At 43.7% G+C, this 14430-nt stretch overlaps 1 protein-coding gene across 4 annotated transcripts in view; it reads right to left on the bottom strand.

The window, feature by feature from the left end:
• Positions 1-1485: 1485 nt before the first annotated feature.
• The window catches only part of chst15 (carbohydrate sulfotransferase 15), a 35600-nt gene continuing 22655 nt past the window's right edge, over positions 1486-14430 (bottom strand). For all 4 annotated transcript variants that reach the window (XM_076143636.1, XM_076143639.1, XM_076143638.1 and 1 more), the window contains exons 4-8: positions 9301-9444; positions 6881-7037; positions 5189-5345; positions 3850-3997; positions 1486-2013 (exon numbers count right to left, since the gene is read on the bottom strand). In XM_076143636.1, coding sequence (XP_075999751.1) covers positions 1814-2013; positions 3850-3997; positions 5189-5345; positions 6881-7037; positions 9301-9444 — 806 coding nt within the window. In that variant the 3' untranslated portion in view covers positions 1486-1813. The remainder of the gene's footprint in view (positions 2014-3849; positions 3998-5188; positions 5346-6880; positions 7038-9300; positions 9445-14430) is intronic.

The raw sequence follows: 14430 nt of genomic DNA, 5'->3' as shown, positions 1-14430 counted from the left end.
GGATCCATTTACCGTGAGATTCAGGCTCATCTGACAAATCTTACTGACACTAATAATAATAATGATTCTTTTCTCTGAGAGACGGTTGATCCGGCCAATGCTGTAATTTCCCAGGACAACAATTTGTATGTTGGCAAATGCTGAAGTAAAAATTTATACCACATGTGATTGAGAGAAATGTGAAATAGCTGGAAGTCAGGTTTCTTTTATTACCCACAAATCCCTGCATCATCTGCGGTATTTGTCCAACTTCCTGTCAATCACTGTATTTTTTATACAATCCGGGCAAGGATGAGAGATGCTTTGATAATATTTGGGAGTTCCAGACGGATTTCAAAGTTGGTTAAAGCGCTCTGAAGCACTGAAGCGGATCCTCTTCAGTCAGCCAGATGGCTCATCAGACTCAAAGTCAGTAGACGAAACTGTAGAAGCTGCTGGGGTTTAATATGCAATCAAATATTCTATTGTAGATCTGTGATCACATGCTTCTGCTTAACTATGAACTGAGGTCCAGTCAGTGCCGGGTCAGTTTCTCTCAATGATAGACTGGACTTTGGATCCCCTCCCCCCACCCAGGATACAGCAATCATATGATCAATAATACATCATGTCAAATTTTTAGAGTACATAAGAAGAGAAGGATTTGAACCCCAAACCACCCTCTACATCATTACATCTGTATACAGCATTGACCTATCGACACCACCAAACCATACATACATGTGACACAGCTGGGTGTGGGGATTCCCTCATAACTGCTCTCCCATCATTCCCTTCTCATCCTATGATCAGTCTGATCGTTCTTGATGTGACTGCTGCACAGCTCGATCACATCTCTGTCGGTTTGGAAAAGTGTATTTGATCCTGAGGAATCTTTGTTCTGTCAGTACTCCAAATTGCCTAACAACGTATCATTGAACGCTACATAACACACATGCCTTATATTCCTTGGTGAGTTCTGCCCCCTAGTGTCAAAAAGCGATATGACAATAAATCTGAGTTGGTTTTCGAGTTAATCTTCTTAGTTTGTTTTAATCATAAATTAACTTGATAACCAAGCGAAACGCGCGTCACCTCACTTATGAAAGATGATGTCATCCATAGCAACGGGGTCAACCATACCGTGAAGTATTACGTTGAGAGTTTAAGCCTTTTCTTAGTGATATTCCTTTTTCTCTACTTCTGGCAGCACGTTTGGCGAACAAAAGCTCCCACAATTCACAAAAAAAGTGTTATAATTTCGCTTTTCAAACGAACACACAAGATTGACCACTTTACTGAGGCGTTCTTAACAGATCCCAAGAGAGTTTGGTTTTAGTTTGTGTTTGTTGCGTGTATTGTGCTTTTATGTAGCACCTACACATATTTACCACTAGATGGCGTTGTTGCACTACATTTTCTGCTGTGTCCTCATCAGGTGCAAAACCTAGACTGACTTTATTTCTTCAATCCAGCCAAAATAAACATGAAAAGAGAACACACAGGTTTCTTTTGATACCTTTTAATCCGCTATTTAACTTTGTACATCTTGTCACAAAAACCAATCATTAAATCAATCAACTTCTCTGTCTCACGCACACACACGCACACATACGAACACACACACCCACACATACACACACGAACACACACACAAAACCGCTCTCTTGTGCTATTTTCTATCTTTGATTAATCTCTGCTTTTTATAACTTAAAAAAATAATTTAAATAAAAACGTTGATTTCCATGGGCACTTGAGAGAGATGAAGCAAAAACAAAAAGGGGGGGGCTGGCTGGCATGTCAGTGGTTTTGCTTTACCAATTAAGAGATCCCGTTAGAGTTTGGACTTGTTGTGCCAGAGGAAGGAGTCGTTCCGTAACACTTTGGCCAGTTTCTCGTTGAACGGCGTGTAAAAGTCCTGCAGGATCTCTTTTGTGATGGGCAGCATGGGACCCAGGTTCTTGTCAGCCGGCCTCCTGGTGTTGGACGCTGGGCTCCTAGTGATCTCTGCTTCTTTCTGCTCTGTGAGAGGCCCTGTCACACACAAACACAGACAATGGCAAATGGTCAGAGTTGGAATTGAACCCAGTACATTGACTATTCATGTACCTCTGCTTGATTATTTCCGTTTTACTCCGACTTGACTTTATTCCCTTACTACCTTCCAGATTAGGTCACAGATATCATATATTTTAGTTCATTACAGCACTAACAAAATTAATATGGCAACTATAGTTAACCGTGGATCCCTTTTGTATGTGTTGTTGTTTGTTTTACTGCAACTTTCACTCAAATATATTGCCAATACTTCCAAGCACGTTGGCATTTACAGTCAGTATATTCACACGATGGAAAGCAGGAGTCTTTTCACTTTGTTTATAGCTGTTCTGACCTTGTAAACATATCTTTTGTAGGTTTTGTCTAAATTGATTGTATACATATATATATATATTTAAGCCTGATACTACGTCTCATCAAAATGTATTTGTTTTTTTTTGCACTTTAAATCCCAGAGGAAGGCACACGGGTGCAGAAACATCAGCTAATGAAGTGAAGCCTCTGCTGCAGGCACTATATGTCAGTTTGAAGTGCTCCTGCTTTACATCTTCCTGCACTCTGAAGTTTATTGCTAAGTCACCTTTCGGGGGCCGAGTGTGTGCGAGCGCCACAGCAATCCGCACTGGAGCTTTGTCATCCCTACTTTCAGCGCCCAAAACCCTGTGATCAATTACATGCTCATACCCACTTTAGAATTCAGTACAGCCTCGAAACAGATGGATCAAAATTCAATCAGGGGTTGCAATTTCATTGTGTGCCGAGCTGCTCTGAGTGCTGCTTTCTCCCAGCAGATTTGACTCTCTGGGAGGTAATCGCACCTCGACTGCTGTTGGCAGCTCTTTCAGGAACAGAGTCTGGGGCTTTGGGGCAATTAAAGCATGAGATAAACTACGGAGACAGAAGGAAGGGGGTATCCAGATTAAGCAAGAACTGCATAAAACTCTCAGCCTGAGCTCACACGATAAATCAGAGTGCCCTCACACACACGCACACACACACACACACGCACGCACACGCACACACGCACACACACACACCCTGTGGACACACCGCCAGCAGCAATTCATAGCTCAAGGAAATACTTCAACCTTTCGTGCTGAGAGTAAGTAAAGCATGAGAAAGGTGAGGAGTGTATCAACTGCGCAGTGAGATCAACAGAGAACTGTGTGGCAGCTGGTGTTCAGTGTTGAAATTGAAAGGGTCAGTGAGAGGGCAGTGTGCTGTGTTAACCCTGTGAAGTCAGATAATCCAGAAAAACACACACACACACACATTGTAGTTCATAATATTTAATTACCCTGAACTGATTTGATTTTTTTTGATTTTTTGATTTTTTCCCCTTTTTTTTTAAAGTTTTTTCAGTTCAAGGTCTATAGAATCTATAGAAACACACTTGATTGTCTTTTATATCTCAAAACGATGCTATGATCAATGAAAAGTAACATTGCATTCACGCCCAGCTAATATTGCATTAGCACCCTCTACAGGCTGCAGATGATATTTTTCTGTATTCCAACAAGAAGGTTGTGAATGGTTTGTTAAGGACCGAAATTTCGTACTTCAAGAGTCCAGCCCGTTTATATATTTGTGCATTGTTATTGTTTAAGTGTGATTTATATATTAGTTATTCTCCGCCGCCTAATGATTGATTGCCGACAGTGTTATCTTTATGTGTAAGGCATAGAATATAGAGCAGGATGGGGAATTGTAACACACATATGCATAATAGCTTTCTCCTTGATTACTATTGATCAGCGGCGCAGAGGGAGCGATTACAGCCGAGGCCTGTGTTGGGATGTGTTGTGCACTTACCCAGGTTAAGGAAATCAAAGACTCTGTGCATGGTGTATTTCCTATTAGAGGCATGATCCTCCAGCCTCAGGACCAGAATCTGATCCCTGCTGAAGACGCTTAGCCAGTCCATTATATACACTATGTACAGGCCGACTTGCAATCTGACCTGGGGGGACACAAAAGGAGAAGAAGGATCAATGCGGGGCGGTGAGACACAACAACACGGGGGCCGGGTATGCATGGTTACACTTCTCTAAGGACATTAAAGCAGGGGAGGGCAGGAAAGACAGAGGGAGGGAATTCCACCGGCGTTCTCTTTCATCTCTCCTGTGCACTGGGCTGGGTAATGCCGGGCACCGTGCGAGCATGTGGGAATGCTCTGGTATCATGGGGTCGGCCTGCTGGAGGGCTCAGAGGACGACGGACTGTCCGCCACAATCACAGGCTTAAATCCTATTGTAAGGGTGCCAGCAGGCGAGACGGTCTGACTCAGCTTTAACCATGACATGCAGACCAATGTTCTGTTTCAGACACCTTCATACTAAAATACCGATGCTCTGCGAGTTTAAAACAGCAACATTTGGAGATGGCATAGCTGCTGGAGTGGAGAATTCTGTGGCAGCTCCCATAGAAATGTACAAAAAGAGGAGCAAAATGAAAATGAAAATGAAAATGAAAATCTTCTGTTTGAGAAGTGGAATAGGTGGGTCGTTTAACTTAAATCTTGTTACCTTATGCATTTAATCACTTGTTATCGGAAAATAAGACTTTTCCGGACTCGGTTAGAGACAGGAATGGCTTGTTCAAATGGGGATTTTTGCAGTGAGATATTAGCAAATGGACAATTAGGCCATCAGCGGAGAGAGCGAGCGTGCTCCCAAAGGGCCATAAAGCTTCGCCACCAGGCAGCTGAGTAGGGGAGCAGTAAAGAGGAGGGCCGCCAAGTACAATTCATGCAGGAGGAGGCGGGGGGGGTGAAGAGCTGCTCTCCTCCTCCCCCATTGAACTGCTCTGCCCTGGGGCACTGTGGGAAAAGCTGGCTAGGGGCCCAAAACACTGGGGCCCCCCCCGGCACCGTCTGACACTGAGGGATGGCCTGTTCACGCCACTGCTCAACTAGATTTGTGTGGTACAAAAAAGCGAGGCCGTGGATCCTCTGTGCTTTAGCGACTCTGCCAATCCCTTTCATAAAAGTACAACCCCGCAAGCTTCAGCATGCGCTAATGAAGTGTGGATTTCACTCCCTCTGTCTTCCTCGCTTCCCTTTCTCTCTCGTCTCGCCACCAGCTAATGCTCCGCTGGGTAAATGATGGTTTAATGCGGGAGGGGGAGGAGGAGGAGGAGGAGGCACACTCACTGGCATGGCATTATTGAGCGAAGTGTTGTAGACGCAGGAGCGTATCGTGTACTCCGTGAGGCAACCCTCAAACAGCTGCAGAGACTCCGACACCTTCTCGTGAAAGTCCTCCGCAGACTTATTGGCAATTCCAAAGTAAAGGTAGTCGGAGTAAAGCCTGGAAGACAAGAGAGAGAGAGAGGCTCGGTGAGGAACCTGACATTTCACAGTCGGGGGCAGAAGTGGAAACAAAGTAAAGCACATTTACTCATGTAATACATTTAAAGGTGTAATCTGTGATCTACATGAAAACAAATCCACATCCAACAGTTGGAACAATAACAATTTTCCAAGCATTTTTGCTTATTGAGGTATTTTTGCTCCAAAGTATCTAAGTACTTTGTATACCGCAGCTAAGAGTTAAGCTTGTCTCTGTCATGTTATAGTTTAGTTCATTGTTCATTGTTCAAGTCATGTCCTTAAATCATAGTCATGCCGTGTTATAGTTTAGTTCATGTTCAGGTGTTTAATCTCGTCCTTGTCTCTCGTCATGTTAAGTACCGTCACCTGTGTCTTGTGCTCGTCTACTTGATTGTTGTCACCTGTGTCTCATTACCTCATGTATAAGTAGTCCGTGTCTCCCCTCATCCTTTTGCCAGTTTGTCTTGCAACGTCATGTATGTTCTTGTAAAGTCATGTTAAATTGAGTGTCAAGTCCAAGTATCTTCCCAAGTTTAGATTTTGGCCTCATGTATATTTTTGTAAAGCCTTGTTTATCAAGAGTAAAGGATTTTAGTTATTCAAACCCCTTTACGAGTCGTGCATTTGTTTCCAGTGTTTTTGTGCCGTGGCAGTCTCAGTTGTGATGAGACAAACTGCAGTAAATCTCATGTCTGGTGTTATAAACATGATCAAACAAAGTCAAAATAATGTGACGATCGTATCAAAAAACGCCTGAAAGTTTCCCTTACGTTGGAGTTTCAGACGTTAGACGGAGTCTGTGCTGAAACGGTGCCTATGTTGTAAACAAGTCTCATGTCATAAAAACGCTGTTGTTAATCTAATTGAGCGTGCAATTCATTTCCCTTAGAGTTCCATTTGGGGAAGATTGCACGGGCAGGGATTTGACAGACAGCAGCAATTAAAGGAGCTTGTTGAGACGCCGTCTGAAGTCAGATTCAGGGGAAGCGGTGTAAAGTAATCCTGCTATAACGGCAGCTGATGAAGGTGTCGGAGTGAAACTTATGGGACATCCAAGGCCGAGGAACGGCAACGAAACTTCAGCAACAACACAGCTTTGTTTCCTATAAACACAGAACCTGCAGTCATGGAAGAGACACAAAGGCTGTGTGTGTGTGTGTGTGTGTGTGTGTGTGTTCGGTGTGTGTTCGAAGTTTTCCAATTCTTTACTTGGATACTTATTCCTGCTATTCCTCCGTCTTAACAGTGCTACATTACTGGGGAAAGACCTCCTGATCCAAAGATTGTATTTAAAGAAACAAACATCAGCAAGTCAGAAGTGAAAGTAGAAAATGAAGGAAAGAACTGATGATGGACAAATGAAGAAAATAAGGAAAGAAAAAGATAGTTGGAAGGAAGGAGGGAGGAAGGAAACAAATTACAAGGGAGGAAGAAAGGATCAAAGGAAGAAAAGAATTACTCAGTGAAGAAATTAGTGGTGATACAAGAAAGGAAGGAAGGAAGGTGTCTCACCTCTCCACGGGGTCCCTGAGCATGACGATGAAGCGGGCGTCAGGCTGCAGCGCGTGGACGAAGTCCTGGATGAGGGCGGGCGGCTCGGCGTCCGTGGTGTTGTCGTAGAAATACACCCACGCGTTATTGTCCCACATGGTGGAGGCGCTGGCTTCTCCTGCAGAGCAGCACCGGCACATGATACCACAATTTGGCACAGCGCACACACACACTTGAATACTGATACACACACTCGATCGAGCTTGGACGTGTGGACGTTTTCATCTGTTTTTCAGTCTCAAAAGTCACATTTTTCAACAAGAGAATGAACAAATGAAGATGAGAGAGATGAGATTCCAGTACAGTCAGAGGATTTCAACCCTTTTCCAGTAGAAGATGGTTGATTTGAATGAAGTTCAATCATTTCAAATTTATGCAAATCTCTTCAGTCAATTTAAACTTTGCAGAACTTTGATACCAAATTTTGTTCCTGACTTTTTCTGTAAAAGAGGTTGACAGATAAAAAATACGTTTTTACAATGAAGTCAAAAGTAAGGGAAGGGATTTTCCCAGCTGTGAGAACTGTTGCAGTCCGCCCCCAAGCTAATACTTCACCTCATAATGAGTCTGGGAGGTCATTTTTCAAACAATCCAGAGCACGACTTTCTCAGGCTGGGCAGAGAGACGATAGCCAGGCTTCATTAGGGCAGCCTCAGCCCTTCATTATGTCTCTTATCTCCACCGAGTGAAGCTGCGGCGCATTAGGAGGCGACACAACGCGCTCCTTATCTGCTCACCTCCCTCACACTGAGAGCTCAGGACCTATTTTCTGTCACGACAATGGTGGGAGTGAAACAAGATCGGCACTAATGTCGCTAAGCCGTAAATGAGATGCGCATCACCACGCCTAGATACTCGGCCTCCCTGCACCGAGCTGAGATAGAATCTGGTTCACCCGATCCAGACGTTTCCAATGATACCAAATATGTCCATTTAAATCCTGAGGAAGTGTGTTGTAAATCTTGGTTTCCCCTAAATATTGGATGTTAATTCTTGCTGTTTCTGCAAAATCCCCCTTCATTCATTCTTAGAGATAAATGGCAAAAATGTCACTTTTCAACATATTTTGTCAATATAAATTGCTTTGCGAGGCTCCTGAGGGTCCTTTCATGTAAGCTTGAGCTTCTCCTTCTTCTTCCTCACCGGCATTTTGCCATTTCTCATTTGTCAAACTCAACCACAGGAAGTTCACACACTTGCATGCGCCTTGGATTTGCCCTCTTCCAAAGTACAGCTGATTGGCCCTCTCACAACCTAATTAATCATCCAGTGTTCGTTAATGGACTCCACGGCCATTAAAAGGCTCATTTTCATCCGAGGAGGGGGGGAGAGAGGGTAGAGGGAGGGGGTGGAAGAGGCTGTAATAAGGAAAACAAAACGGTGGAGTCGGAGCGCTCTGCCTCTGGTCTTCCGCAAAAAATTCTGAAGACGATCCTGGCCGCACGCCTGCACCTCGCTGGGCTCTCCCAGGGCCTCGGCGTGAATACTGAGTGGGGCTTTGGCGCGTTCGGCCCCCTTATTCGGATTATTTATTTAAAGTGGCAAAGAAAACAGCGGTGGCGTGCGAGGGAGAGCTCAATGCGGCCAACTCAGTCCAGTGTGAAAGGGGCTATTGTTACAACCATACATCAGTGTGTCCTATCCTGCTGGATGGAGTTCTTTATGATTGTGTTCAGGCGGCTGGAGAGGACAGAGACAGATGGCGGCGGGATATGCAGATAGAGGGAGAAGAACGAGGTTTGTAAGACTTCTCCTCCCCCGCTGTGTGTATTACTGCTGTCCTGACACCACAACAATGATTCCATTATAGGCCACTTTAGGGAAAAGTGGCTAAGTTAAAGTAGAGGGAACTCTGGTGTTATTAGAGCAGTTGGAAGCTTAAGCTCACGGTCCTTTGCCTGAGTGAGAGCGGCTGCGATACGGGACGGCCCTGCATGTTTCACCACCGCTACCTGCTGCTTTAATAGCTGCTTTGTAATATTGGAGGGATGATTAAAAGTGACGTGGCGGGCAAGTGTCGGGTCACTTCAGCAGCCACCAGCTATCAGCCGCCGCCTGATGAGGGCGCCGAGCGCTGTCAGTCCGCTGCTGCCACATTCGGGTTTCACACACAAGTCACGGGACTGAAACACGACCTGGGTTTCTAATTTTGATCCTGCGAGAGAAGGAAGCCAAATCTGTCCTCTCTGATATGGAGCGCACCCCCCTCTCTAGATTGCGCCAAACAAAAACGAGGACTATTTATTTTCCACTGTGACAGTAGATAAGTTAAGATAGATATGGCCCTTCAAAATAAAAGTAGGGAATTGCTTTTTAAAGTACCATGTGGCGTTTAGTCATCAGATCTACTTAATACTAAGATATAAGACTGTTTTGTGTACCGATGATGATGTTGCGCTTGCTGGGTGTCCTGCTGGAATTTCCGGTCATGTGATCCTGAATTTGGTAAGCTGCCAGATCAAACAAGTCCAGGTAGTCCTCCACCGGGTATCGGCTGTGGAAACCCTCGCTGGGACGGATGATGCCTGTTGGAGGACAGAAAGTAAGACGAAGTTACTAGAAGAGAAACACCTCTTCCCAGTCAGAAGGATGCATGTCTCTATGGATACATTGGGACAGAAAGTACAAATCAGTACAAATTAGACACAGTTTGGCTGGGGATGTGCATTTGTGGGACGGGCGTGGCTGCATCCAGCATGTTTGATCCTGTTTTCATTTCTTGCCTGGCTTTTTCTTTCCATGTGTTTCTGCGATCAACCAAAAGCAGGTCATTAGGGCGTCTCGGTTGCCAGTCCTGACATGATCCTTTGATATACTGTGACCTAATAAAATCTAAGTTCAGATCCAGTCCAAATACAGCAGGGGAACATTGTCCCGGCTCTGTTTTCCGTTGTCTCCCAATTAAGGGCCGATGTCTTAACTTAATGCCTTTTTAAATGCAGGCCTAGCCACCGTCTTCTCCGTCTGAGCCTCTGCGGTCTACGCTATAATTATAATTTACTTGGAAGTTGTGGAAAAAGGAGATTCAGTGCGGGATTTAAAGAAGTATCCATGCAGAATAGGATAATGAGCTAACTAAGGCGTCTATTACTTCTAATGCTTCTTTAATGCTTCCGCAGTAAAACACCTTTCTGTACTTAGCGGGGAAACAAGATTAGAAAACGCGAGTAAACAGCCTGTCTGCATCATTAGGCCCCACCGATTTGAGCTTCAAACGTTGTTTTTCTTCATTTTTTTGTGTGGTACTGATTGTGATGATGCTGATACTTCTGCTGGAGTTTCAAACCGCTTCTCCTCGTGTGACATGGAATGGCTCGGAATCACCGTTTTCGGCGCATCAGGCCGAAACGCAGCCTGGAGAGAAATGAAATAAATATATGCGAAACAGAGAGCATTGAAATTCAGCGAGCACTTGAAGGGGCTCCTAAAGAGAAAAAAGCCTTGATTGCCCGCACGTCGCCTGAAGTGCAAAAGTGAAAGGGACGGGGAGGAAGAGAGCGCGAGAGTGGCGGGCAAAGATGAAAGGACGGAGAGAGAGAGAGAGAGAGGGACAATAACGGAGAGGAAGTCGGCGTCCTTGAGATGAGGATGAGACTGAAAACACAATCAGGAGGCCGAAAAGTTCAAGCAAACACACACACAGAGTCAAACACATTTAGCAGCATTTTGAAGTTTAAATAATTATTGTGTAAAACAGAAGTGGACAATCCTAAACACACCAGCAGGGCCGGATTGATGTGCCAGCAGATATTATTGTATTATTTTACATATCTTTAGCTTTTTACTAGAAGAATCTTCGGTGACAGAACTCCTAAAGGCCCTTTTTCAAATTGGCAGCGTGAAGCGGCTGGCCGTTCTGTTTGGCGGCTACGTGACAGCGTTCACACACTGCACACACTGGCAAGCTGCAGCGAAAGGAGTGCAGCATGAGCGGACCGAATCAAGGAAAACAAGTCTATTGCTTTTCCGCTTGGCTCCTGCAAGCGGAAATCGTGGCAAAATATTGGTGTGTGTTCAATAATAAGGAACTGTTGATATATTGATAACATTTTTTGAAAATACATGGACTGAATGGGCATTTTTGAACACTTCTACGTATCTGTGCAGCTCTTTGTAATGCTACAATAACAGTCCAAGCACCCGGAAGCAACAAGGGGCTCATGCAGCAAAAGTAAAGCCATAAACCTTCAAATTCACAATATTGCATGGAAGTTCGACTTACATTTGCAGTAATGTGTGGCTGTTCTGCCTCACACTACATTTTGGTAGCGGGCCCTGCTGCATGATGAAGCTGGGTAATAATGTGGCTTCCCCCTTCTTTCATTTTCTTCAATTTTTCTCACCGTTAACACATTAGCAGTCGGCTCATATTACACACTAACATATTGAGCCAATGCCCAAGTTGCTCAGTCGGAAACGCCGATTTAGAATAACTATTCAGTGCAAGACGGCAATCCAGCGATTAGGTTTAGTGACTATAAGAATAATACGGCTTTAAGGCAGAGAATGTAATTGGATGAACTTCAAAAGGTTTTGCTTTGAATATAGTGTGTGTGAGGAGATTTCAGATGAAAAATTCCAGTTCAATGTATAATCCAAAATATCTGACTCATATTATTAAGTACATTTTAGATGTATGGGAAAATAGAACTTATCCACAGTGAGAAATCGGCATGAAAATCAAATCCACATTCTGCAATGATTAGATGTGCAGCAGCTGTACTTAAAGGGGAATTATGAGATTATCTACATATGTACATTGGCTTTGGCGCCGCGTCTTCCCCCGTACGATAAAGCCATTATCTATTCCGCTTTCAATTTCAAAGCCGTGACTTTGAACAGAGTCATCAGCGGGAAGGCAGATCGGAGCTTTGCAGTTTTACATCATATCAGACTTTCCTTACACATTCTCCTCCACAAACACACATATACAATTGCCACACACACACACACACACACACACACAGGCACACACACAGGCACACACACACACACACACAGGCACATAAAGCCTGACTCACACACTCCTGATCCTCTTCAGCTGGTGAAGATTCTCCATTATTCATGAGTCTAAATCATAGGTTCCGTTTTAGAAGAAATCCATTAAAATGCAAGCAGTTATTGGGGATAGAGCTTGTGATTTGTGTCTTTCCACCGAATGTGTGTGTGTTTTCAGCTGAGATTGTCTCAACACTCATGGTGTAAATGTGGGTATGGAAGAAGGAATAATTACTTTACTTATTGGACCCATGCATGTCTTCAACAACATCAAATGTTTGGATTTGGTATATCTATATCTATGGTAATATTGGTATTCATTTATAATATAGTTGCTTCTCAATGCTTCATCCCGCCAATATGTAACTTCCTTTACAAAAACATCTTATTTTATATTAATAATAGGCAAATAGCCACACAGATGCTACTTGTTTGTCCATATGTTTCTCAAGAGTTGGTGGAGATCAGGCTGCTAATGTTGCTCTGTGTCTGCAGGATGTGTTTCTCTTACTCTACTTGTAAGCCATAACAACCTCACAAACGATCAGTAAGTCAGTGTTGTGTGTCATCAGGACTGAGGATCATGTGGTTCAGCTTTATTTCTAGAATGTGTCGACCCAAGTATCATCAAGGCACCTGGGCATAAATAATGATATTGGTATAAGCTGCAGTATCAGTAGTTGTTATTTATACTGAATAGAAAGCAATAATGTGTCTCTCCTTAGATAGCTAAGGCAGCAAAGCAGCAGAGTTAAACAGGCTTAAAGTGAGGACTTGGATGGTGATTTGAGTTCTGTATGAATAAATTCTCACTCACTATCACAGATTTTGACTTTTGCTTCCATCTGTGGTGGCCGTAATGCTTTTTAACGTCGCAGATGCACGTGGAGGCAGAAACGCGCTGGCTGGCAGCCGCACATTCACAGGAACCAAAGCGGAGTGGAAACACACCGTGAGACCCCTGCTGTGAGCTGACGCTTACCTCTCAAAGCACAGGCTGAGGCTTTGTCTCTTTGTTTGAATCGACCGCAAATTACCACCTGTTCAAACTGCATGACAGCCAATGTAATAAATCTCAGGCAACGCTCCAGTCTCCATCAAGTAACCAACCATAAAAATATCTTGAAACTTAAAAGTATATATCAGATGTCAAATACGTCTTGATACGACGAAATAACACAAATAATGACCACAAATATCCCCATTTACTCTCACTTATGCTTAAATATTTAATCTACTTGCATTTCCATATGAAGGTAAAAAGCAATACGGAGATAAAGCTGTCAGGACATTGACAGATAAATATACAGAATTTGTCTTTTAAGGTAGAGTTAGACGCAGTATTTGGGCCAGAAATCAAAAATCTGTCAATTAAACACCTTAAAAAAGGAGAAGAAGAGAGCGATTAATCATAAGAAAGCAGTCACCACAGTAAGCACCCTTAAGAGGAAACGGTGCACCCACAGCAAATCTGTGTCACGAACAATGATGAAATATCTTCGAGGTACTTCCTCTACTGTGTGTGAGTGTGTGTGCAGTGGGTCCTAGTTTAGCCGTTAATGAGCACTGTCACTGCATGAGCTCATCTCTGTGTGTCACGATGGGAACCTGCAGTGGCAAGAGACTAATGATGGCATAAAGGCACACGGGGAGGGGAGGGGACGGGTGGGGGGGTGAAAATAAAGACGAGCGGCATTTAAAGTAGCGAGAGGGCACAGCAATTACTCTGTAAATACCCCATTAGAGCTGTAAATTTCGGAGCTAACAACTACCGGGTTGAAAATAAACACTTTAAGTATTCTAATGCACAGCACAAGATGGGTGTTGAATATTCAATTCTTGGTTAATTGCGGTGAGAGATTGTACGGCATTAGGAGATGCGTATTCATATCACATCCAGAGCTCCATCATCTAGCAGCTTTGCAAATCCCAATGTTAAAAGAGGAATTATGGCTCCATTATTGATGGATTTAGTCAAGATGGTTCACAAAATGGGCGAGGCCACAGGTTCAAGAATGATTTCTTTTCTTCAAAGTCACATTTTAAAGTTTCCTTTCATCAGTAGCTTCATGGTTTCTAACATAACCATCAAGTTATGGCCTTGAAAATCTATACGTCCTCAACGTTAGTGGTACTTCAACAATATTTAACTTCAGGAGTCGCCATTTTTTCACTCCGGCCCGAACATTCCAATGTGTGCGGTCACATTTCTTTCTTTATAAATGAGCTCGATTTTATTAGCCCATTGGAGAGTTTCATGTTTATCCAAACCTTGCTCCACCTGCCAGTTCCCTTCCACTGCCAGTGCTGACAACAAATAAATGCTTCTTAACCCTTGGTAGCCTGAAATAATGGCTCTCTCTTCATTACTCTGTCTGGTCAAAGATGATGTTGACGCAGACACAGCACCCAGAGGACTCCCCCCCTGCTGGTGAACGATAGAGAAATGTAGACCGTGTGGTGCTAAGTAACGATGATTTAATGATGTATAATGAAACGGTGACAGGGCGAGT

This window comes from Genypterus blacodes, unplaced genomic scaffold (genome assembly GCF_046128005.1).
Source record: "Genypterus blacodes isolate CSIRO-AG114 ecotype Tasmania unplaced genomic scaffold, CSIRO-AGI_Gbla_v1 ptg000026l_1, whole genome shotgun sequence".
Classification (NCBI taxonomy): Eukaryota; Metazoa; Chordata; class Actinopteri; order Ophidiiformes; family Ophidiidae; genus Genypterus; species Genypterus blacodes.
Note: the sequence above shows the minus strand (reverse complement) of the source record. Positions and strands in the feature narration are given on the sequence as shown.